The 27083-nt window shown below is 32.3% G+C and overlaps 4 protein-coding genes across 7 annotated transcripts in view; 1 reads left to right on the top strand and 3 right to left on the bottom strand.

Moving 5' to 3' along the window:
* The window catches only part of LOC123712926 (uncharacterized protein MAL13P1.304-like), a 35477-nt gene extending 25175 nt beyond the window's left edge, over positions 1 to 10302 (bottom strand). Inside the window, exon 1 of the mRNA XM_045666310.1 lies at positions 10213 to 10302. Coding sequence (XP_045522266.1) covers positions 10213 to 10228 — 16 coding nt within the window. The 5' untranslated portion in view covers positions 10229 to 10302. The remainder of the gene's footprint in view (positions 1 to 10212) is intronic.
* A 315-nt stretch (positions 10303 to 10617) lies between these two features.
* LOC123712694 (ADP-ribosylation factor 2) lies at positions 10618 to 11802 on the top strand. Its single transcript, XM_045665904.1, has 4 exons — positions 10618 to 10795; positions 10913 to 11175; positions 11249 to 11374; positions 11597 to 11802. The coding sequence occupies exons 1-4, from the start codon at positions 10729 to 10731 to the stop codon at positions 11681 to 11683; spliced, it is 543 nt and encodes a 180-aa protein (XP_045521860.1). The 5' UTR covers positions 10618 to 10728; the 3' UTR covers positions 11684 to 11802.
* A 1112-nt stretch (positions 11803 to 12914) lies between these two features.
* LOC123712693 (enoyl-CoA hydratase domain-containing protein 3, mitochondrial) lies at positions 12915 to 14718 on the bottom strand. 3 transcript variants are annotated; one of them, XM_045665903.1, is made up of 7 exons: positions 14566 to 14718; positions 14373 to 14485; positions 14094 to 14185; positions 13879 to 13977; positions 13470 to 13561; positions 13313 to 13401; positions 12915 to 13236 (listed from the first exon to the last, which is right to left on the bottom strand). In XM_045665903.1, exons 2-7 carry the CDS (start codon positions 14383 to 14385, stop codon positions 12947 to 12949), a joined length of 675 nt encoding a protein of 224 aa, XP_045521859.1. In that variant the 5' UTR covers positions 14386 to 14485; positions 14566 to 14718; the 3' UTR covers positions 12915 to 12946. The 3 variants fall into 3 exon arrangements, with proteins under 3 accessions (XP_045521859.1, XP_045521857.1, XP_045521856.1); XM_045665901.1 differs by having other exon boundaries at positions 13879 to 13974; positions 14094 to 14229; XM_045665900.1 differs by having other exon boundaries at positions 14094 to 14229.
* Positions 14719 to 14914: 196 nt separating this feature from the next.
* LOC123712692 (ATP-dependent DNA/RNA helicase DHX36-like) lies at positions 14915 to 26760 on the bottom strand. 2 transcript variants are annotated; one of them, XM_045665899.1, is made up of 14 exons: positions 26372 to 26760; positions 26101 to 26302; positions 25499 to 25812; positions 25030 to 25199; positions 24580 to 24742; positions 23766 to 24039; positions 22573 to 23032; positions 21179 to 21409; positions 20194 to 20372; positions 19383 to 19491; positions 18229 to 18444; positions 16632 to 16891; positions 16148 to 16331; positions 14915 to 15230 (listed from the first exon to the last, which is right to left on the bottom strand). In XM_045665899.1, the coding sequence occupies exons 1-14, from the start codon at positions 26582 to 26584 to the stop codon at positions 15140 to 15142; spliced, it is 3066 nt and encodes a 1021-aa protein (XP_045521855.1). In that variant the 5' UTR covers positions 26585 to 26760; the 3' UTR covers positions 14915 to 15139. The 2 variants fall into 2 exon arrangements, with proteins under 2 accessions (XP_045521855.1, XP_045521854.1); XM_045665898.1 differs by having other exon boundaries at positions 25499 to 26302.
* Positions 26761 to 27083: the final 323 nt, after the last annotated feature.

A 27083-nucleotide genomic window follows, 5' to 3' on the forward strand; every position in this document is an offset into this window, starting at 1 on the left:
ACATAAATCACAGGGGTGTGAGAAAAAAGGACGCTGTGAGCACCCTTCTTGACAAAAGCAAAAACTTCTATAGAATTCCTGATGCGCTCAGGGATAACGGTCGTATGCGCAGCTTTTGATAACGTTATCCTTAATAAGCAATCATTAAAAAAACTCTCACACTTCAGCTGCAGATTTTGATAGAAAACACTTTGACCTCAATCTAACCATACCAAGTTTCGGGTATATGCAGGCATGTTAATCGAGTTTTATAAGTAGATTACATACGTTTGTATTACAGCAAACCTGATGGTACATAATATGATATTAGCATTATTCATACCTCAAGCTCACGTAGCTGCTTCAGCGGTGATTACCGCTTTTAGTGTGTTCTTGTGGGACTCTACAATGATTAAAAGAGTTTATACAGATAAAGCTATGTGTTTTCGTTCTTAGTTCTTGAATGATGAACAGTACCAGCAACAAGTCAATGAAATAGAATATATCTTTTTTATACATTGTAAAGAGTGATAGTTGGGAACACTGACACAGGTATTATTAGTTACTTAAAATGGTTCCCAAATCTTACACATTGTAATGCATATGTACTTATAATGAATAAACACATTTTTATTTTGTTATTGTTTTTATAAAACGTCGCTGGATATATTACTAAATTGCTACCGTTAGAGAAGAAAATTTTTAAATTGTAAAATATTTGACGACTTAAAATAAATAAAATTAAGAAAATGCTATATTTATAGTTATATATTCAGTGCAGCAATGTGGTAGAGGACGTAGTGACAAGGATACGAAAGGGAATGATTAGGAGGTTTGGCCCGAAACGATGATTGAGAAGTGGCTTACCAATAGGATATACAAGGCAACCTTGGATGGTAAAATCGGGTTAGGTATGCCTTGTCCTATATACCGAATCCAAATCCAGAACGTACTAGGAAAGGGACAGGTCAATCGTACCAATAACCCACGGGCATACGTGGTGAATGTCATAATAGCGAGAGAAGACCGTAGCAAGTGGATATCCGAGGTCTCTAGCTGTCTAGCTGTGTATAGGTAATTAACAATTTATTATAAAAACACAACAGTAATTTCGAATTGCTGGGCTCGCCTTCCTTGATATTTCTAAAACTTATCATTGTAGCGTAACCTAGACCGATAAGCTACACCATAAGTTTACTTCACGAGACAAGAAAATTTCCTAAACGTGACAGGGAAGCCAATAGTTCCTGTAAAATTTTCTATGGATGTATGTGGATATATTTGTTGAGACCCCGATACAGTACCAATGCAATAGACCGTATCGGACCGCTCGATGCTACACTCTGATGGGCTTACGTATCGAATGGATGAACTCGATATGAGTTGTGAAATTCTGCTTCGCATTCAATGGTACGTCAATCTCAAGTATCAATGGCGGGTAATCAATAAATATGTTAATGTTTTTAACATTTCATGTACCATAGACTTGTGTATGTATGTTCTTATCCTCCTATTAGCATGTTTCTTTATCTTCAAATTAGATTAATATCAGTTAATCTAGCGAGTCTGAAGACTAGAGTTTTAATTGCATGCAGTAACAAATGCTCGTATTATGAGGTAACCAGCATGTCCTACGGTAAGCGTCACTTCTTTTTTTTATAGAATAGGGCAAACTAGCTTACGCCCAAAAAGATCAGTCATCTCAGTCCATGGACACCTATTTTAGTGGGTATCGGCCTTTGAAGGAGGAGTTTGCTTCCAGGAAAGACTCAACCGGGAGTCGATTCGCTAGTTCGCAAAAGAACTTGTGAAGCGATCCGTGGAAGACTTTCAGGCAAACTTCTCTTACCTTATAACAAGCTGGCCCTCCACACCAATACCCAGAAAATGAGGTTTGTCAAAGACCAGAAATTCATTAAATATAAACAAGAGAGATGAGAAATAGTAACATTAGGAAAAGTATAAGGACATTGTGTGTGTGTATGAGTGGAGGTGAACGGGTGTGAGGGGCTGAGAAATGGAGTAAAACTGATAAGTTGGTACCCAAAACTTGATAAAAGGAAAAAAATACTGGATGTATGGCACATGGAAATTATTCAATTCTAAATACCTTAGCAAATCTTATTTTAAATTGCTACTCTTACGTCTCTGTCTGTCAAAGTGTGTTTACGCTGTGCTAGAAAGTGAAAGATACTAGCTGTATTTACATAGTACTTTTCTGTAATAATACTGTATATTTGGCCATTTATTATTAAATAAAAAATATTATTTGTATAAAAAACAATAATTTGCCCAATCATTTTGTTTCTTAGTATGTAGCAACGAAGATTTAATGAATAATTATAATTTACCATCCATGGAAACACTGCCAAAACGCTCATCAGTGCGTTGTTGGCTTTTAAGAATCGGAATTCTTGAAGGACCCTGAATTCAATGTTCACCTTGTTCATAGGACAGTACGAGATGGGAACATAAAACTGAGTGTAGGCAAGGGTCAGCAGTAGGGAGTGAAAGAAAAGGATGTAGGTTTCTGGAGGGTCTGTAGGAGGATTGGGAAACGAACTTTAGTTTGTTTTAATTAATTGTGTGTAAGAAACTTGTCCGAAGTAAAAGCTAAGCTTAATTATTATATACGGTTAAGGGTGTCATAGTTCACTGTAAGTCTCGACTATGAATGCTACCCCATTACAGTCTGTGGTGTCTTGCTTAAAAAATACCAATGACAACAAATGCAGAAAGACATCCACAGACTGTTGTAGTTTATTAAAATTAATGCTTATACGTCTCTATAAGCGAGTAATTACAATAAAACAAAGTCAAGCAAAGAATTACTCTGCTAGCATCTATGCTATATTGTAGAAAATTAATATTAATAGTTGTCTATTAACTGTTAATATTCTACGTTAAAAGAGGGTCATTAAAACTTCGGTTACATTAATTAACTGTAATTAACGTAACAATTCGCCGCGACATTTAAATTTCGAACAAAACACCTTACATAAGTATTTCCGTAATAAAATCCCACGAAAGACGTATACAAAAGAATAAAATAATACTGTAATTATGTAATTGGTGTCACCTTTATAAAAGCATTTTTGAAACTAGACAATTGAAGCTTCAATACACTTTTAGTACGGAACTTACATGTCGATCTTCCTAATATGTATATAGTATTGTTTTATTTCTTCTGATATTTTATTTTTTACACACTCGTTTGCTTTGATTGTGATGATCTTGAAATATAAAAATATTCACTATGTCCCACGGAATAATTGTCGCAATGTCCGGACTAGCGTTAGATCAATTTTATTACAACCATATTTCTGTCATGAATAAAATTGTATTATTATTATCGGTCACTGTTTACTTCAGTTTAGGATCGATTCCTGGTAAAACACAATTGCACACGGGTCACAGTTTTTTATGGATTCAATTTTCTTGCTGTTTATAATACTATGCATTATTATAATTTTTATTATACATACCTAAAGGATAAAACGTTTACATTTCTCTACAATAACCCAATTAAAAGTAATAGATTTTTTTGATTGCAGTGCCTAAGGCATCTCTAACGTTTGCTAACTATATCCAGTACCAGCTCCTTCCACTTGACCGTATTTAACGAAGAGCGGTTCGAATCGTCGACGACCAATCACTTTCCGTGCGGCTTGATCCCTTGGCGTTGCGTCTTCATCGTCTCATCTTCTACCGCATTTACCATGGGGAGTGTTAAGAAGAGTTGTTCGGTCTAATACCCGCAGCTGAGTTTGATTATCGGACGTCAAGGCAAAATATAAAATACCATCCGTATCACCCCGACGTCCGTCGTTCCACAACTGAGCGTTTTCTAAGGCAGTTTTTGCTGCGCACCACCACTATGTGGAACCAGCTGCCCATTGAAGTATTTCCGAACCAATTCGACTTAGGGTCCTTCAAGAAAAGAGCGTACCAATTCTTGAAAGGCCGGCAACGCACTTGCGAGCCTTCTGGCAATGTAAGTGTCCATGGGCGGCGGTATCGCTTCACATCAGGTGAGCCTCTTGCCCGTTTGCCTGCTATTACATAAAAAAATATATACAACTGGTTTAATTCTTGAAGCTTGAAAGTATTTCTGTAGTCATAGATCAGACAATGATATGTACATTTTTGCTCAGTATGACTTATCAATACATCGAGTGTTTCATATTTTAATAGAGCCTTCAAGATTTCTTAATAATTTAATTGATTGTCCTGTAAAGTAATGAAATTGCATTTATTGTATTCTGACCTATGGCCACAGTTTTATTTATCTATACTCAACATACATATCAACAAACTTTATTGACATTCATTTCATTCGGGATAAACGAACTCATAAACAAGTGCGATTAGAGTATATAGAAAATAACTTGGCTAATGCAATATAAATTCTCGCAATTTTGTATCATCAGCGTGAGAACAGCTTTGATTAATCAGCTGTTTATATATTTAACATTTCTTATAGATAATGTACCCAGCAATAAATTATATCTACGTACACTAATATTATAGGGAAAAGATTTTATTGTTTGCATTGAATAGACTCCAATACTGGACCGATTTGATAAATTATTTATCTTCGTTGAATACGCTCCAGTGGAAGGAGCTGGTAATGTGGAGCTCTCGCCCCTAGGTGAGAACAGTACTCTATGTGAAGCCGAATTTGCGGTTATAGAGTTGCAAGCGGTAGCCCGGAGTGAAGTACCGCCTCGCCCTGCTGAGCACACCAAGTTTAGCCTTTCCCTTCATATGACTGCAAAACTGAACGACATTCGATATCCTTGACAACAAATCCTATATAATATTTTAAAAAAGTTACCTTAAAATTTTGATAATGTGACCCAAAGCGTAAAGCATAAAACACATACCAAGAAAAATCGCGTACATGTTGGTATCTATTCACAAAACATCACAGTGATGTACTAAAGTTTTATACAAAAAATCAATAATTAAAAAGTCCGCTAAATCATATAAATATAAATGATTCGCATAAGCGGAAAACTCGAAGTCTGGACCAATTCGAGTAATTTTCCTTGAACTCTCAAGTTTTTGAAAAAAATCACGTAAAAACTGAAAAAAGAAACTTGAAGGCGAAATGTAGTTCACGGAGGCAGCTTCTTATCTGCTAAGTCACTGAAGAGATGCTTTTAGATTAGCATTAAGTTTGTTTGTGATTCTATAGAAGCGACTTATTGAGCTTTTAAATTAATTATAGTAATTTTAGGTCACTTTTAATAACGTACAAGGATGAAAGACATGACGTAGAGGACAAATATAAAGCTTGCATTAATTTTTAGTAACTCTTCGATGATCTGGTTATCCATATTGTACGCGAATTGAGACTGACGATATTTGAGAAAGCTTAAAAGTTTTGGCCTTTTTTGTTTGTTTAAAACCTTTAAAAGTTAAAAGAAGAATATTATTTTCTATTTTCGGCGTACGCTAATGACGTTATGTAATATGTATGTACTTTTCATTGTGGTCTAACGAAGCTGTTAAGTCAATATACACAAAAGCAAAGTTATTGTGTGTCGCACACGTTGGTGTTTTAAGAAACTGGACCGCAAATTTTAACATCAATATTTTCTATTCATACGTGACCTAACAATGGACCATTTTGATTCACTACTATTAAAATAGCTTTGAAATTATAATAAAAAAAAACTTCGCTGAAAATGTACTGGATCTATATTCTCTCTGACCTAAGATTCAGAAAAGACCGTTATACCTATTATTTTGTTGATTACCGTCATTCAAAGAGATGAGCTCTGTAAAGTTTAAGACTTATGGGTTTCCCGCGCTCTACTAGTCAAATCGTACACTTAAAAAAAAAAAATCTTAAAGAATTGTTATCTGGGTGAGGTAGGTCTGGAGATACTTCAGTTATCGATACTTTAAGTGGATTAACTTTCTATAATAGTCAGCTTTATGAACTAATTTTAGCTATTAACTTTTTATACGTATGGTATACTTTTTGAACTATAAAAAAAAATTATGTTGCTTCTGCATCTGAATACAGTTGGATCCTACATTAGAAAACAATCGATTTCCGGGAAAAAACTGTTTATGGTTAGTAGGAGTATACCTACTACTACTACTGCCTATGTATATTGATTTGGACAGAAATGAGTCTGCCCGAAGCCAAGTTGAAATATCGAAGTTTTAGATATTTCATACGCTTTCACGTTCAGATAGCAAAGCTAATCTTGATCATTATTGGTCGAGTGTATGAGATCTTTAAAAAGTTCTTGTAATATTACGCCCAGTTAGTGAAATCGTAACGAATGCTATCATTAATACTAAAGTAAGTGAATGTTATAGAATAAAATACACTTTGATAGTTTTTGATATTTTAGAGTTGGAGTATTTTTTGAAGAAATTTTTGTGTTAATTCACCAATGTAACGAGGAAGGTTCCGACTGAATTAATTCAAATTCAATTAACAAATTGTCTAAATACAGTCCTGATAAGAAAACGCCCTACTAATGATATGTATGTTCTTTAATATTTTAAATACTTGCGTATATCAAGTTGTCCATAGGTAGTATAAAATGTCAAATGAGATATCTTTATCGGTATCAATACTGAATAACTCATAATTAAGATGTAACATGCCTTGTTTGATATGCATAGAGAAATGATGGATATTGATTAGCATTGGCTAATAATATACTGTATGGTGCAATGGTGAGACTTGTTCCAGAATTAGGGCGTGGTATAAAATGCACAAGTACCTATGGTTTTCTCATTAGAGATTTTAGCAATTGCGATCGTTTAATTCAATGTATTCTGTGTAAAGGTAAACTTATGTATTGACTCTGTGGTTAAAGGAGAAATCAAAAACAAGACTTAGCGCTATGACTTCAGATGATTCAGAGTTGAGACTTAACGCAAAGTATAACTGTATCTATAGTCCAACACGTTCATATTTTTCGTACACAATTTTCCTGGTGTAATAAGTTTGGACTGTGAATTTTTATATTTTTATTTTGGTAGCCAACAGCTTTTACAGAACTATAAAACCAAAAGTATTAAAAAATAATTGCCAAGAAGGGCATCCTAGTTAAATATATTTATAAACATTGAGGTGTCTGTGCGTAGAAAATGTTTATTTTCTGAATAATTAAAAACAGTTGCTGACTTGGCAAAGAAACCTCCTTTAGGTTTACGATTTGACGTTTTTTTAGTATTTAACCTAAAAAGATGAATAAATAATAAAATATGAAAATATTCATAGCATAGACTACAGGTTTAAAATAAGATCAGATTTCTATAACTGTTCTATGATCTAATAGGCATGTGGGTGGATCAGCCTCCTGTGCCTGACACAGGACTTTTTGAATCTCAGGCGAGGCGGCGATGTTTTCGTTCACCAGTCGTCCGAATGTTAAATGCGCACATAAAAAGAAAGTCCATTGGTGGACTTGCCGGAGATTGAACCTGCGACCTCATGTGATGAGAGTCGCACGCTAAAGCCACTAGGCCAACACTGCGAACTATAGGTTATAGAAAATCAATCTTAAGAAGCTTTTTCTACACTGTGCCTTGGAGATAACATTTACGAGCGTGCAGGTCAAGCAAATCGGATTAGTTAACATACCATTGAAGATATTCCAAAACCAATAATTTCTCTTTCACAGAAGTTGCGATATTCTTGCATGATGACGTCATGGAATGAGTCAATGAACTGTCCTAATAGAAAACGAGGCCAAGAGACGACACGCGAATCTAAATTGCTAATCAAGATAAATTTAAATTATTTTTTACAGTTTGTGATGCTGCGATGAGATAATATATGTCCAAAATATCACTATCAATTGAAATTAATCATTTCATTTACTATTACATTGAAAATATTGTATGATAACCTATATAATTCCGACATACGAAAGAAATTAAGCATCACATGTAAACATGTATGGTCACACAATATTTCTTAAAATAAATAAGCAATAAATACGATAGTTATTCTATGTTACCTCCTCGTTTTAGAACCAATTCGGATCCTCCAAGAAGAGAGCGTAGCAATTGTTTTAAGACCGCTGTGTGAGTCTATATTATTATTATTATCACTTAACAAACTTTTCTAAAACTGTCTAAAGACTCTACTAAAACAAAACACGATTACAGATAACAAGATTTCAGTTCCAATACGGTATGAAACTTAAAAAAACGGATTTTGACTTTAATGCATTGAATACGATAGCAGCTGCGTTTTATGTTTCGCCAATATTCGTCACGGATTAATTGACTCCGATGATAGTTCAGTGACCTCCAGAAAGGTTCATCTGAGTGGGCAACTGAAACTCCATAGGCGGTTTTAAAACATTTATAATACATATATCGGTACTTACGTGAATGATAAACCTTCCTTCAGGTTTAAAGCCGGTTAAAATAATAAGATTTAGTGTGTTGAATGTATCTCTTAGTAACTTTCAATTAAAGCAAAAATATTTGAAAGTATGTATATTTATTAACACTTCATCATATTTAAAGAAAAACAAATAACATAACACATAAAATTATAAGGGATGCAATTGGCGGCCTTATCGCTCACAAGCCATCATTTACTTCCTAATAAGGATAAAAAGTAAATATGAAGAGTAAAGAGCAAGATCATAACCAAATCTTATAAAAAAAGATATAGAATCACCAACCTTATTCTAAAATATGTTAGACGAAAAAAAAATCATACAGTAAATTAAAACCTAAAAAACTAATCTCACGGATTCTGGGGTTGCGATGCAATAAAAAATAATAAGAAATACGATCACGATTCAGCAGGATAAGAAATGTTTCAGAAATATTTATGTAGAAGAGTTTTAAAGACGTTTAGTCTATATAATTAAACTCCCAAATGGCTAAACCGATTAATGTTTTTACGTTAGTTCAAGTGGATTTGATAATGGTTTAGATATACAATGAGATATTTTAAGACGTTTGAACAGGACAACATTTGTCGGGTCCGCTCGTGGTATATTATTAATTAGTCTTAGTAAATAAGTTATATATATGTTCAACGTCCTGGTAGATAGGCTAAGTGGCTAAGTGGCTAAGTTTACTTCTTGTAAACTGTATTTGATAAATAAATAATTAAACATATTATGTAATAATAATAAAAAAATATTATCTTATTTCAAAGCAAGATTTGCATGCCGAATTCAAACAATAGTACTAGACTAACCGTCAATAAATAATCATATTATGTACTTATTAAGATCGTCATAAAAGAAATAACAACGTGAAAAAGCGAAAACATATATTTTCTCGAGTTATTGATTGATGAGGCGATGATGACAGTGCGAAAATGCTAATCTAGTGTTAATGTTTTTCGCTTATACAAGTATACAAAAATATAAGCAATTTCCTTTTGGAAGTAAGGATAAGTTTCCGGCTTAAACCATGGAATAAAAATTCAAGGAAACCGGAAAGTTTAGGTTATCTTATAAACTAATATAACTCCTGTTTAGTTCTAACGATATAAAATACGATGTCTACCTGTCAAACATGTATGGTGTAGATTTAATTCAAGGTACCTGCTAAATGGTAATGAATTATGCTTTGTTCAACATACATTTAGGTGTGGGTCTCGAGATATGACGTAATTTTGCCAATCGCGCTTATTACATAGGTATAGAAATCGTGAAAAAACGGGAGCTAAAGAACTATGTTTTACTGTATTTAGGCCTACCTAAGTAAACCCAGTAAGGAAACTTGACTTGGTATTCGTTGTTAATGAGGTGTTTCTACAGCTCACGATTACGGTATCGATATAACTTTGACGCCGAGTTTGTTGACAAAATACTTATATTAAATTAATATTGAATTATCTGCCGCACTAATAAATGTATACCACATAAACTATTACATGAAATCCTTTAAATGAAATTTCTTACGTTACTGAGATAACTTATTTTTAAAAAACAGTAAATAATAATTAATTTTTAAGATATTTACATAATTTTGTATCAAATCAACACGCAATATAGATTACACATAGGTAATAATTTAACGAGATAACAGGTATAAATTAAACAATAAATTTCTGATGGAAAACCGAAATATTCAGAGAATAATTTTTAGAAAAACGTAAGTAATCCACTGTGAGTGATCCTTACAAAGATGTTTAATTTTTTGGGCTACATTTAGATGAAATATGCGCATGTTAATTTGTAGAAATATGTAAATATCGTAATATAATTAAATATAACTTACCATCAATAATCTCCATGCCTGTTCCGGCCAAAAAAATTAAAATCAAAAGTTTTTCAAAACGTTTCTATGACGACCCATGATAACACTAAGGAGACTTTGACAATGGGCAACTGATTCCTTATTGGTCAGAGATGGATACCATAGATACTTCTATTGTCAAAATAAAGACATAGGAATCGATAATTGTCGTTCTTTGTTTTAATATTATCTGTTTGAGCTTCTTCTTTATATTTTTAAATAAGCTTAAATCTAAAATTAAAACAATTAGGATATTTCTTCGCGTGGAAGTATTAGTAGTAGTAGTAATAATTACTAAAGCCGATCAGACGTATCTATGGATAAAAACGGTTTTTGGACGAACTCCATGAGCAATTGCTTGACGTTGCTCGGGTTGACGAATCAAAATTTGACGTTTGTTGATTAGTGTTGGTGTTTCTTCGTCGGCTGAATATTACACATTGTGATTCATAGTTTATTAGTATAAATAAAGCCGTGTAAAGTATTAAGTACGTCATTATGGGTTTAACAATATCGAGTGTTTTTACGAGGCTCTTCGGCAAAAAGCAAATGCGGATTCTAATGGGTAAGCGCAGTGACATGATGGCACCTTGTTTAGACTAGTCACTAGATTACGTAGTAAATTTTTTATTGGCTATTATCTATTGACATTGTTTCTGTACCTTTTGTTTTCTGGTTTCAGTCGGGCTTGATGCCGCTGGTAAAACTACCATTCTGTATAAATTAAAGCTGGGAGAGATTGTGACAACAATACCGACAATCGGCTTTAATGTTGAGACCGTCGAATACAAGAACATTAGTTTCACGGTTTGGGATGTTGGTGGCCAAGACAAGATCCGTCCTTTATGGCGTCATTATTACCAAAATACCCAAGGACTTATATTCGTTGTTGACTCAAGTGACACAAAACGGATACAAGAGGCTGAGAATGAACTAGCTAACATGGTTAGTTTTGGATACTTCTTCATATTACATTCAGTTATTCCTCCTTAACATACTTTTATAATTTTGTTTTTAGTTAAAAGAAGATGAGCTGAGAGATGCTGTTATATTGGTGTTTGCTAATAAGCAAGATATGCCAAATGCGATGACAGCAGCAGAACTTACAAATGCTTTAAATCTTAATAATTTAAGGAACCGTCGTGTAAGTGGTCTCATGCTATTGGATATAATTTGTTATATTAATGATCTAAACAATAGATTTATAGATTCCTAATTTTAGTGAAATACAGAATAATACAAGTTAACTCAATGTGTGTTGAAAAATATGTTTTGCTAGATATTGCATAAGCAACTATGGTCTTAAGTGTATAAAAACTACCACAAATGGAAGAGATTGTGGTTTTTCATTCAAATTTATTTACAGTGGTATATCCAAGCAACATGTGCAACCCAAGGGCAAGGTCTCTATGAAGGTCTAGATTGGCTCTCCAATGAACTGGCAAAGAAGTGAGGCCAAGTTAAAGTGGGAGGGGAAAACCTTACATTCCCACAAGGCTGGACATTTTTCATATTGTGAATGTTGTCAAATTCATGATACAATAAAAGGTATGCCATAATTAGAAAATACTACTGACTTTGTTTTATTTAAATCTTATAAAATTATTATAGAAATTAATATGTCCTTATTGTTTGTTATTTTATATGAGGTTCAACCAAACAATCTTGATAATTAACTTTACAAATTGTAAGTTCAATCTGCATATTCTTTTATTGTATCATGGTCTTACTAGTACTTGAAAGACTAAATTTGTATGTAATTTAATTATATACCTATATATTTATCGTAATATAAGGTTCTGATTTATTCAACTTTTCATGCATTTTATACTAAAGGTTATAATATTATTCAATGTCTGTGAGTTTGTGAGGCTTTTGTGTATGTAACCTATTATCAGTAAAAAAATATTTAATAACTTTTATTATTAATATGCAGTTTTGTAAGATTTTACTATTATGTAATGATCCTGCTATTAAAATAAGAAATATATAGTTAAATTACTGCTGCTGATGTATAAAACAATTAAGATCAATTCTAGAGTGGGCAAATTGGGAAAATTAAAAAATCTATTTTAGCATACTAAAATTATTTTAATACCAATATTGAATTAAAACCCACTGAATTAAATTATTTGCTTTAAAAGGTTAAGCAATATCTGAAAAGTTGATTATTAAAAGAATTATTACTCTTAGTTAAAAAAACACATTATTTTTATTGTTAAGATAAATTGCACAAGTATCTTGATTTTTGTCTAAAATTTTGGAAACCCTTTTAAATGTTGAAGCTGTAGTAAATTAGTATGAATTATTTTCAGTTGGCTTATAGTACTTAGGTCCATTAACAATATTTTTTCTTACATTTGCTTTGTGTATGGTAAATTTAAATAATTTAGTAATAATAGTAATTTATATACTGTATATGCTATTATTCTGACAATAACCATTTGTTTCACAAGCACAGTGTATCACATTAGATTTTGATGGTTTGTTCACAAGTATTAAAGTATTTTGCAATTTTCATATATTATTTTAGATATAGTCAGGTATTGCTTTAGATGGTGTAGTTTTCAAGTGTGTATATAATGGATACCTATGTTTTGGCTAAATGAGGAGTGACAGCTTCTTTTATTGTCCTGCTTTGAAAATACATCAAAGGTTTATTATAGTATAAATAAATATAGGTGTAAATATAAATGCATTTTTATTTATAAAACCCTTATGTATGACCCCATACAGCTTTTCGCTTCTCAACAAAACTCCTTATTCCTTCCTGTCCATCATTTGAGTTAATAGTTTGAACCATTACATCCTCCCCTAATTTATAAGCATCAAATAGACCCAAATCAATTTGCTTATAGTAAAATTCTTTGCCAATTGATATCACACTCCGGCTTTTGAGTTTTATTTTTTCAATAACATGATTTACTTCTGAATCTAGATCTTGTGTTGGTACAACTTTGGTGACCAGTCCACTTTCATAGGCTTCTTGTGCAGTTATCGGTTCACCTAGAAAAACAGAAAATGACTACTTGTAAGATTAGATATTTATAAATTGGCTCATTTTAATTAGTTTTGTACCAACCAGTTAATAACATATACATAGCTCTTGATTTAGGCACACTTCTTCCAATTGCAATACCAGGAGTTGAACAAAATACACCAAAATCTGCTCTGTAATAAAAAAGTTACATGCTAGCTATCATCAAAATTGATTCAGTTATAAACTAACACATACATACCCAGGTGTTGAGAATTTACTTGTTTCTGAGCATATAATTATATCACAAGTAGCTACTAATTGGCAACCTGCAGCAGCAGCAAATCCATTAACCTGTTTAATATACAATCTTTGTGATATTTACATTATTTAATCACATTATATTAAAAGGTGAGAGTTATTCAGAGATTCAAAGATGCAGCTGTCTGTTTATTTTCCTATAAAATATAAGATAGAGATAGTATAAACCTTGAGAAGGTTTGTCCTTTATGTCCTTCGGCTGAGTAATGTTTTAATATGTATTAAAGTACACTTTATCTTGCTGTAAATAATAAATAAAATTATGATTGATGTACTTATTTAACATTATCTATTTATGCAAAGAATAATAAATTATGAAACTGATCTCCTGACATTAGTTCCTAATTTACCTTGGCAATAACTGGTACAGGACTTTGAACAATTGATTTCATTAGTTCAGATGCTTTATTGAAGACCAATTTGTGTTGATTGATGCCTGTAGATGCCTGCTGTAATATTTTTTTTTAGAAATGTTAAACTACATTTTTCCTAATCTAGTTTTGAATGGCAATATATTTGACCTTATAGTAAGTAGGTACATTAAGTTATATAAAATAAAACTTACAAGCTCCTTAAGATTATGTCCAGCAGAAAAAATATTTCCATTTGCAGATAAAATGATTGCCCGCAGTGAGATGTCCTCTTTATTGAGATTCACTGCTTTGATGAGGTTGGACATCATGTCAAGTGAAAGAGAGTTTCTGTGTTACCAAAATTGTATGTTTCGATTTTTACATATAAGTTTTTTTGAGGCAAGAGTCAATTTGGCTTGACAATGGTGTAGATAATAGAAAATTAATCTTAGTATTTCCTTTATCAAACTATGCATATAACAATTACATACCTTGTTTTTTCATGATTTAGTGTTATCTCCCTTGTGCCATTCTCTTCTTTAATAATAAGATAATTGTTACTTGAACTAACATTTCTTCTGAGACCTAAATGAGGTCTTATTCTCTAAAATAAATGAAATATATATGTTCAATATATATCTTTTCGTTTTATTACAAAAGTTATAAATTTTATAAGAAACCCACTTGAACTATTCTTTGCATTATTTAAAAGTGTGTACTTATCAAAGGGGTATACTATCTAAATTGTTCGCAATTTACATCTGCTATTTAATAAAATATATCAGACTTCAGTGTATTAAGTAACTTCTACATATTTTATCAAGGTTAATAGATAATTATTTATATTATTTAAAAATCAACTGTCAAAAGTGTTGTCAATTATCAATTAAGTTGTACTGTACTTGTTATTTAGATTAGAGACCTGTTGCAGCGCGTACAAGTGTTGCTTCAAATATCTTAAAGGATTTAAAAATATATTGGCGATTATAATATTTGTGAAATAAAACTAGATGAACTCGATTTCATATATTTTTTATTTAATTTATTTATGATGCCAGTTGAAATACGAAATCAATCCTAATTCTTATGACTAGATGATCGTTTGTGTAGATAATAACAATATTATCGATACTAACGGAATAACTTACAAATTTTAGAGTCATTAAAGATTCATCAATAACGACCTTTTACTTAATTTTAAGGACAACGCAACTTAATTATAGATTAATTTTTTGTTTAAGGTTTTAATAGAAATAAATTAATGCCAGTAATCGTCTGATGCTTCTGATACATCATCATCAATGTAATCAGCTTGTTCATCTTCCGCTGTAATAAGTTCAATCACGGTTCTGAAACAAATTTTAAAATTTATACATGACCATATAAATTCTGTTACAAGTATATTTTTTTAGTTAAAAAAAATGTGAACCGACACGGGACGCCTGGCAGATGTGAAACATCGACATTATTTTGTAAAAGTAATATGCAGAAAAGAACATATTGTGATAGGAACTAAATATGTCATAATGATAAAATAAAATATTACGATTTTTTTTCCAGATATCGATGACTATTTATTGAATAAACATTTATTTTCATTAAATACAAATTAAAAATATTATAGATACACACACACGTCGCCACACCGTACACACTACTGCATATAGACTGTATATATATACCATCGTATAGCGTGGAGACGCGTCGCCACGGCATGCGTCGCCACGGCATGCGTCGCCACGCCAGAAAACGGTTTTACGTGCGGCTATAGATGTTTCACATCAAAAATATAGTATCATTTTACGGATGTAAGTACTATTGATGACAATTTTCTATCGTTAAGACATAGATATGAAAAATCGCCAAAATGTTTCCGGTACTTAAACATAGCATTACCACGTTGTAGGCAGCCTTTGATTGCAAGAAGGTTCGCTTTTTTTGTTTTTGTTTCGATTCAACAATATTGCATTACTTTTGATGGAACTATAGCGTAAATTAGACATTTATTTTAAGTAAAACTGTATTATGATTTTTTTCGCAACAATAAAAAAAAATTGTTTTTCTACAACATTCGTATCGATACAATTATTTGTTGGAAAACTCAACTGATGTTAGACCTTTTTTTCTAGACCAGGTGACTTCAAGTCCTGTTCCTTGAGACTTCCTCTAAATCTGGCATTGGCTATGTTACACGAGCCAACGGATCGAACGTGTATAAACCTTTTACAATAAAAATTATATACCACAATAATTAAATAAAACATACTTTAAAACCTCGTCTTCGAATTGGCTTTGCTTATCAGAATGTGGACATGTTTCTATAACTTTGTTCGCTAGTACTTGGTCGAGTAGAATCCTCAACTTCAGTATTGTATTTGCCGAATTCTTGTTGCATCGCACGTTTATAGTTTTGGTTATAGATATTAAGCAATCGTCTGGATTTTCAAGATCTAAAAACAATTTATTATATGGCGTTTTTTTAATAAATAATATACTTTAACAAAAACAGTGGGAGGAGTGTAATTTATTTTCATCATCCGTGAGCATTCATATTTGTTTTTTTTTTATGTAATGGGAGGCAAACGGGCCGGAGGCTCCTGATGTTAAGTGATACCGCCGCCCTTGGACACTCACATTGCCTTTTGGCAAGTGCGTTGCCGGCCTTTCAAGAATTGGTACGCTGTTTTTTGCTTAATCTGTTTAAAATAACATATTTCGTTTCCAGTTTAATTAAGAACTGTATACATTACCTTCTTTAACACTAAATTCTCCAAAGAATAACAGGGGCAGTGTATATACCAGGTTGACATCAATAAGGAAGAGGTCTGACGATTTTTGCTTTAGCCAATAGACCAACCAATTAGCCCCTGGATTAGTGCAAATTTCTTCGTGCTTTTTCATACCGTGTGCAATGGCCATAACGCTACTGGGATGGACCTTGACTTTACCATCTTCAGGGCAATATGAGATAATCGCTGGTGGTTTTTTGTAGCTCTTTATATTGCGCCAACTGTAAATATAATTTTGCTAATGCTCCAATGGTGGAAGAGTCATTCATTTACGCTCTCATGAATGTGTAAACAGTGTAAAAGTTGAAGGTCGTATCTTGTTGATACAATAAGATCAAAATCGGCTATCAACTAAAATGTATTTATTTTTATTCCTTGCATTATTAATTACAATGGCAAAGTTTTGATTATCGAAAGGCTCTGATAGCTAGGTATCTTAAAAGATATTATATTAATAGTACAAGAAACAAAACCTATCAAATGAGTTGTTTCACAATTTGTGTAACATTTATTTAAGCCTAGAATTGTATTTTGAAGATACTATTATACATTTCAATAAATTATTGAGTTAGCCTACATTTTGTTCAAATTATTCCCCTTATAATGGGAAATTTTTATTTACTGGCAACACTAATTTCCATGACAGAGACTCTTACCGGCCAAGAAAAATGTGTCATGTGTCAATGTGTATCAATACTTAATATATAAGGAATAATGGAATTTATACAAGAAGGTTTAATCTATCATAAACTTTGAACAATATAAAAAAATACCTAATAAGATCAACATATTATATGTAACATATAAACACAGTATTTTGGTTGACATAAGGGTGGGGATGTTTTTATAATTTGCTATTTATAAAGTACTAAGTATTATTAACCACAAACACACGTACACACCCTGTCTCTCTATCACACACATACATACACACACGTAAACCCTCAAATACACCAATACAACTTTATTTCTACTAACTTCTAACTAGTTGACTGTGTTGTTTTTCTTTCCTTATTTAAAACGTTAAATTTATTTGCCTACCCATATATGTATGTACTTTTTGTTACCACTCAGTATGACTTTGCTGTGGAATAGAAGCCTGGTCATCCCTATCACAGGTTCTTACGTAGTATGGAAACCAGCCTCCCAATACCTTCTTAACTGTAATCTTATTGTTTGTTGCAAATGTTATATGGGAGAAAATAAAGAATTATTATAATATTATATTCCGTAATATAACTCTATTAGATCAGAGCCTGCTATTATGGGGCGGACACATAAATTGAACGCACTTGAATTTAATATACAAATTAACACAAACTTTCCAAAATCAGCCGAACCTAAGTAAATTTTATATCTATTTGTGCTCGGAGAATTATGATAGTAGAACATGTTTTTTTATATGTCTCTGGACAAAGCCATCATTTAACATAAAAATCTAGTCTAACTAAATACTAATAAGTAATTCAAAACTAACCTTATTTACTTAAAAAGGATATATATATATAGTATCATCACTACTTAGTTATTAATACATGTAATTGTCTAGTCAACTCACCGCACTTGAGCTACATTAGGATACAAGGATGCAGCAATAATTGCTTTGAAAAGGCTGATATTATTCCAATTCCTATTCTCCCATTGAGCCTGGAGATTACTACTCGAAAGAAATCCCATTTGTTGGAGATTTTCACCCAACTGTTTCTTCATATCGGTTAGCAGTTCCAATGTGTTGTTTGATAGGAAATTATCGAAGGCGAACGAACGACGGTCTCTAATAACATAAAAAAGTATTTTAATTGAATCATTAAAGTATTAGTGAAAATAAGAATTAGAAAACAATAAGTATCTACAAGGCAAGAGCGTACCGTACGTAAGCCAGTGACGAACGTGCGAGCCCTGTGGCATTGAGTGTCCATGGGCAGTATGAGGCCGGTCAAGTATTACGTAAGCTTATTTACTGCAATTTATCAGCCCCCCCCCCCTCCACTTGTCAGCAAAAGTAAGCAGAGCTGTCTAAAGTTAGTTTAGCTCTCTAAGCTAAGTTTTCAAGCATAGATAATGTATGGGTAATGTGTAAAAATGTAAATAATTACTGATGACGTCATCACCAAATAAGGAGTTTAACCCCCCCCCCCCCCCCTAGTGCTTTCGTAATACTTCAACGGTCACTTAACATTATTGTTCTATAAAAAATATTTAATTTGATAGCAATTTTGATAAATAGAACTACCCTTGCCCTATTTTCTGTTCTTCGTAATATTTTGACGGTACAACAATATTTCTTTACACTTCGTTGCTAAAATTCTCATCCCTGAAGTCACAGGTACGATTCCCGTCTGTGCACCAATGGACTTTCTGCCTATGTGCGCATTTAACTCGAAAACTCGACATTTTAGCTCGAACGGTGAAGAAAACATCGTGAGGAATCCGACTTAATTGACCCAAAAAGTTGACGGAGTATGTCAGGCACAGGAGGCTGATCACCTACTTGGCAAATAGATTGACAGACCATCACGAAACAGATACAGAAATCTGAGGCCTAGACCTAAAAAGGTTGTAGCGCCAATGATTTATTTGAGATTACTGATTAATATTAGGCCTAGCGCTTTAAGTGCGTTTAAAATTCTGTGGTCATATGTTCGAGACACGTCTGTGCACAATCGGCTCAGACAAAATAATCGACTTTATGGCAAACATTTGGAAATATACCTGTATGAACAACTTTCCCATTGCATAATCGCTTCAGACAACGCTACGTGGTCGCTCGGCTCACCCATCGCCAACCTCCGCTTAACAGCCTTAACTTCGGTTTCTTTACCTTAAAGAATAAAGATTTTTTAATGTCGAAATGTTGACGATTAGATGATACATCGATAAATTGCATGCAGTTTCATCTATGAGGTCGTAGGTTAAGTTGAACTATTAAATGTATTAAACTATTCCGTGGATTATCTTCTGTTTCATCCATCATATTTTTTATCATCACTTTCAAATCCGGTGATAATTTGAGGTTATATGCCCACTGTCTAACGCATGGTAAACACGAGAGAGCGAGGGGAAAGCGTTGGTCCGAAATACGGCTAGCGCTGCGGGTACTACCTGCTGCTATACAGACTGGCGCAGTAACGCGTTACGTAACGGTTTACCCTACCATAAGAAGTTATCAATTTGAAAACATAGCCCAACGGGCTTTTTGAAAAACAACTGTACTTATGTACACGCGATAGAAGTTATACTTCTTTGGCGTAACAAGATAAAAATCTTTTTATAAATTTTATCTTACTAACAATATAAAAAAGGTAGGGATTTAATATAATTAAAGTTTTATTATAACGCATTATCTAGTTAAATAAAATTTATTTAAATATCACAAAATAAAATGTTGACTATAGCTAAGTTCAGGTCGGTTTTAGGTGCGGGTGCGCGCGCGCATCGTAAAAAATTTCTCTCATAATTTTTCTTCGCCAAAGTATTACGTTACAAAAAAACTATTCGTAAGATGTATATAATTTATGTTTACCAATAACAAGTAGAAATGGATCTTTGAAGCTCCATACTGCTGCAACACTAGCTGCTCTATCCAAACACCCAAAAAGAGCTCCGAACAATAATAATTTTCCGGCTGCGGGATGAACTGGAAGTCTTGCTAAATGCCATCCCAATGGTGTCAAGGTCTCTGTCTTGTTCAAGGCACCACATCTACAGAACACATGTTAAAACTATGACAAAGAATTATGATTTCATACTATGACGAGACAAGACGTTATGAAATACTTTTTAGCGGTCGTTGAGTACTACCACATACTATATACAGGGTGTCCCAATACCATGGGACATCACGGGAAAGTACCTTAACTATCAAACGTCGTTGTCGCCTATAAATAATATGTCAGGACAATTCACACAGATGAGTAATTTTCTTGAAATTTGACTCAAACATTTTACGTTCTTTCTTTCTCTCAAAATATTATGTTTTGGAAGATTTATTATTTTTTGTCAATTCTATTGATTGGCATCAAATAATAAGGGGTGTTTTTTTTTCACATTTGGATAAATTCGATTCTCAGACAAGTTAACTTAAGAAAAATATTGAATGCAGGAATGCTTACTTTTCAAAATAAAATAGAGTCTTCAGCACACTTGATGTCCTACAGTTTTGGGACGTCCTGTACAATTTCAGCTCCATAAAATGTTTCCATATTAATGTTACAACGAAAATTTAACCCAAACACGAACATCACTACAAACTGACTATACGCTGTGATACACAGTTAACCAAAAGACGATTAAACCAATTTAACTAAAGCGTTTTAACGATCACGGAGACGACCATATTTAGGGTCCTTCAAGAAAAGAGCGAACCAATTAAAAGGCGGCAACGCATTCGCGAGCCTTCTAGCAACGTAAGTGTCCATGTGCGGCAGTATCACTTAACATTAGATGAGATTCCTGCCCGTTTGCCTCCTAATAAGAGAGAAAACATATTTCAACAAAAAAAAACTTACTTCTGCAAGTGACTCACAGCCCACTCCACTGTTTTCTCAGCGGGCGGTGATGGGACCATCTGAAACGCCGTGTAGGCTAAACCGAGTCTCAATTTCTTCACCATCAACACCGGTTCTAATAAATTACTCCTTTGTAACTCTGGTAAAAGCCGATCGGCAAGTGTTCGCGCACGGTACGATGTTAATAGGTAATAGCAAATGCCAGGTTGGCAGCGGCCTGCTCGACCACGTCTGTAAATCATATTAAGTCCTGATATAGTATATCTATTTAAGAGACTAATTCTGCAATTTAATTTGAATAGGGTCAACCAAGTTTTATGATGAAAATAAATTGTAAATTATTTATTTATTGACATTTAGTTACTATACATAATTGATGACATATAACATAAATTATTACACTAACAACCTATCTCTTCCAGGCTTTCTTAGTAACGAAAAAAGAATTACTAAGGGTAAAGTGCATAATTACAGATAATAATGTAACACTTATTTTTATAAGGAGTTTTGTAATTTTTTACAAAACTAAAAAAAGAATATTAACTCAAAGCTAATCGTGAAGATTTATGAATCACGATGCCATGTTCTAAAATACATAATAATATTATATTTACAATTACAAATATATAAAAATAGTATATCCTGTATATAAATCCTGGCCAAAAAGTCGAGGATCAAACGCTAGGTCATCAGCAGCAAAAAATTGTTCTACGGAAGGTCCCTAAACTCAACCCCTGCAGAGTTATAATTTATTTTGACCATACCTGTATAATTACAAATGGCGGTGGTAAGACTTAAACATATTTTAAACTGGTTCATATGTTTTGATTTATGTGAAACTTACGTTGGTTAAGAATAAAAACAACAGAATATATTTAATTATAAAACAACATGTATGCATAAAAGATACAAGAAAATATAACGACCAAATTTTACACTCAGAGACATCATTTTAAGAAGAAAAAAAATCACAAGCATAACACTAAAAATCAAAACTGAAAGAAAAACGGGAATAAAGGAAAACTGTTGATAAATATATAAATATTTTCATTAATATAAGTAAAATTGTAAGACAGAATTACTGAATAATTAAAAGTATCAGATAAGCGAGCTGTAGGTACGTATAGAAGACTTTTAGTTTTAAGTATTTCCGAACCAATTCGACTTAGGGTCCTTCAAGAAAAGAGCGTACCAATTCTTAAAAGGCCGGCAACGCACTTGCGAGCCTTCTGGCAATGTGAGTCCATGGGCGGCGGTATCGCTTCACATCAGGTGAGCCTCTTGCCCGTTTGCCTGCTATTACATTAAAAAAAACAAGTTCTAATAATACACTTGTCTGGATTTCTTATAATAACTCAAAAATGTTTATGTGTTATAAAGTAAAAAATCCTCACCTTTGGTGTAAATTTGCTTTAGACACCCATTCAGTTTTCAACGTAGAAATATTCTCTTCAACATTCAAACCGCTAACTTTAATCCTGCCAGAATCAACAACATATACTATATCATCGATTGTTATCGACGTTTCAGCTATGTTAGTGGCCAATATTATTTTACGAACACCAAGCGGCGGTCTCATAAATATCTTCCGCTGCTCTAGAGTTGCCAATTTTGAATGTAAGGGATAAATTTCGTATTTTTCGTTCGAAAACCCGTTTAAGTTCATACATTGCATTAGTTTCGTTATTTCTCCAATCCCAGGGAGGAACACAAGAATGGCTCCTGGCTCACCCTTGCATATGTATTTTAGTAGTTCAACTATTAAGTCTATATTTAATTCTTCTATTTGTGGGTCTTGGAGTGTTTTGTATACGTCACGTGGTATATTGTTTTTTATTGATTCCAGCCATCGTCCTAATAAAATAATTATATTAGTATGCATAAACCTTCTCAGACTAGGTGAGTTAGTAGTATGGAACGGAATATTAATAGATGTGACGAAACAATGCCAATTAGCTTGTGATTGCCATAATAAAAAAAGTTAGGTTGTGATTTAGTCTGTAGTTTTGATTCGAAAAATGGTGTACGTAGCGACATCTAGTAATAGTGTTTTTTGTTTGTTTATGTTATAGGAGGCTCACATGTTTGAAGTTTATGTTTTATTGCTTTACGGTTTGTGTAATTGTAACCTTTTTATAAAAAAATATGTAATTACTATTTACAAAAATTTTAACCCATTTCGATTTTAAAGAAATTAGCTTTAAGAAAAACACTTTTTGAAGGGATTAAAGCTATGTATGTATTAAAACTTATAGTTATCCGTACATATAGCTATATATATATATTATAGCTTTAATCCGTTCAAAAAGTGTTTTTCTTAATGTGTAAAAGTTATTATATATATATATAATATAGCTTTAATCCGTTCAAAAAGTGGTTTTCTTAATGTGTAAAAGTTATTTTAACAAAAGACAATACTATGAGATTTGCTTTATCTGTTTTTAGTACACCATAAAAAGACATTCAATTAATAAGGAGATATATAATAAAGATAGCTTTTGTCTTGTCCTGCATTTTTAGTATTAAATTTATAGTCCTCTGTCCCAAACTGAAATGTATTATTTATATTTAATCCATACAAACTTACCAATTTCAGCCTTATATTGAATATCCTTTTCCATTTCATGTGCCTCACTTTTGCCTCTTTTTTCATATTTCTTCCATTTTTGCTTCTTCTCCTTTTTCTTCGGTATCTGGTAGTTAGTTAGCTTCAGGATATCTTCTAGATAAACGTCTGTGACCGGGTAAGCAAGCCCTTCTATGTACACTACGGGACAATCGTCAAAATACGTTGACAATACTTCTGCATCTAATGTAGCACTCATAAGTATAAGTTTTAGGTCTTTTCGTTTTTTTAGTATCTGGAATATTAAATTATATATTGTTTTAATCTAAAAATGGACATTGTTCATAAATATTATATACTTCACAGAAAACCATGTAATCTGTGGAACAGCAAAAGTATAAATTGTTTCATTTATTTAAAAAAGATTGCCAACTGGTATTACAATAAACACTTTAACAGGTAAACACAGCATGCTGTATAGTTAATAACTATTGCTAAAGATGATAACTTGTTGAAATTTTTTGGAGAAGATATCTTTGAAAAATTAAGAGAGACATCTTTCCATAGCTCTCACTGAATGCTTGAATCCTTAATTATATAAGAATATAAACAATACATTCAGCAACAGCGGATTAACAACTGCAAATTATTTTATTTTTAATTAATGTTCTAAAATACACAAATTCAATTAGATTTCCTTGACAGAGGGGTTCAAGAAAACTATTTAGTATCAGTCACCCTGTTGTCACCGGCAAGCTATGACTTACACTTTAACAGAGGCAAAAATTTGTGAATGGACAGTATTAGTATAGATTTTTTAAAATGATGAATATACCTGTTTCAGCATAGCCATAGCTAAATCTACATGAGTGTCTCGTTCATGCACCTCATCCAGTATTATGTGACTAAAGTTGGACAACGCTTGATTAACCTCAAGTTCAGTTAATAGCACTCCAGTGGTACAGAACATAATACTACCACGAGTTCTCGATTCTACCCTGGTAAAGAGAAATGATTACTTTTTATTACATTTAAGCAAATTGCAATGTTATTTAATTGATGTGTTTTTTGTTATATAAAGTGTTATGAACAATAATTGTTCTCAATTAGATTTCGATAATTTCTTTTATGTAAGCTGGCATCAGGTAGTAACTGGAACTTTTCCTAGATAAAAATGTTGTGAATTTTATATCGCCAAAACTTTTTAGTGTTCACCCAAAAATACTGTGTGTATGACATGGTGTATAAGTCGTGCTTCTGGTCCACACATATTTATAATACTAACTTTTCTAATCGGACACTATATCCTACAGAATTTCCTAGCATTTCAGCTCTTTCTTTAGCAACTCTAATAGCTAATGAAGATGCCGCAATTCTTCTTGGCTGAGTGACAAGTATTCTTACATTTGCCCCCGTCTTATTATTCATAGCTCTGTCTAAAATAAGTTGAGGAATCTAAACAAAAACAATAGTTTTATAGTATATTTATACTCTAAGTTCTCATGAAATACATGCAGGTTAGTTTTTTGCAAATTTCATTTAATGATAGATGCCAGACTTTTTTATTGCACATAATCCTATCTGATTGTAATGATTTTCCAGGCAAGTACGAGGAATACATTTAAAACTTTAACCACAGTTAAATGTTAACCTTTGATAACTTGGTTGAAGTTTTATTACTGACTTACCAAAGAACATATATATATATGAGATAAATTGTATAGCTCTATTACTATAATTTCTATAATATTCACCTGTGTAGATTTTCCACAGCCAGTTTCTCCACTTATAACCAGTACTTGACTTTTATCAATATTGTCTAAAATATTTTCTTTTTTCTTATAAGCAGGTAAGCTTTCTCGAAATTGTAACATTTTATTATAAGACACCTTTCCTACCATTTCATTGTACTCTTTATAGTAATCATAGTTTAATTTTTTAACACCATTATTGTTAGAAGCTATTTGAATACCTTGTGTTAAAACTTCTGCTAATTTCTCATCAAATGTTCCAGTAATTATATCTTGATACCCATATTTATAATGTCCTCCTCTTAAACCTAGTATCCCTTCAAAGTTTAAACAATCATTCATTATATTTTCATTTTTAAAAGGTATACAATCAGGAATACTTAATGAACTGGGTTCACTTTTAATAGGTATATTCATTGGTGAATTTAATGAACAGGGTTCACTTTTAATAGGTATATTATTTGGCATACTTAATGAACTGGGTTCATAACTAACCTCAGTATGTGTCTCATCTTTTACATTAAGTAAGACCTTTTCATTCTCATTCAAATATGTATCAGTCTCGAAATCAGGTACCAAAACGTTTTTAATGGAAATATTAGTACCTTCTTTGTATCTCTTATCAGCAACATCATATTCTTCAGGAGGACTTTCTTTTCTCTTAATTGAGTCAGTTTTTGGTTTTATAAAAGATTCAAATATATTTGTGAAAGACAATTCTATATTTTCAGTTTTAGCGACAGTTTCTATGAACATTAGGTTTTTATTTATAGCAGATATGATGGCAGACGGAATTGTAAGATTAATCTAAAAAAAATATATATTATTGTAATTACACAAATATAAGTTTAATCAAGATAACAATTTTAAACTTACTACTATGTCCCTTTTTTTATTTTTTTTATAAAGGTTTTTATAATAGAGACCAATTTCTTTGCCTTTCAAACCAGGTGGTCGACTTCTTGTATGCCGACCCCTATTGCTTTGAAAACTTCTGTCACCAAGACTATACCAACTTTTATTTCCACGAGAATTAGACATTTTCGTTATAAACAAATAAGCAATTTTTGGGACACTTTTTGATTGCATGTAATTTCCTTTATTATTTACATGATTTAGTTAATTATTTAAATCGTCCCCACACGTATTTCTCAGATTAAATAATCTGAGGTTGTTAATTTAATTGCACACACCACACTGCACAGATTTAGTAAAATTTTACTATTACAATAGGCGTTTAAACTATAAAAGTAATAAGTATTGAGCAGTTAGTTGTTACCATAGAGAAATAATATATACTGGGAAGGTTGTTACTGTCAAGTGTTGATCTGTGCTTCCAGCAGATCCCAAAAGTAAAATTACAAGGTTGTCACCTAAAAATACAATACTTTACCAAAAAACGATTACAGTAAAAGTTTGTTTAAATATTAAAAGAAAAATAAGCTGCTGTATTAATTTATTTGTAAATATATATTATTGTAAATTATTCAAAATAATTTCCTCGTAATTTTGATAAATGTTTGCTATCATCCTCAAAATCATTTAATAGGTGATGAAATTTTACCTGATGCTAAGATAAGTCTGCTGG

This window comes from Pieris brassicae, chromosome 8, assembly GCF_905147105.1.
Source record: "Pieris brassicae chromosome 8, ilPieBrab1.1, whole genome shotgun sequence".
Classification (NCBI taxonomy): domain Eukaryota; kingdom Metazoa; phylum Arthropoda; class Insecta; order Lepidoptera; family Pieridae; genus Pieris; species Pieris brassicae.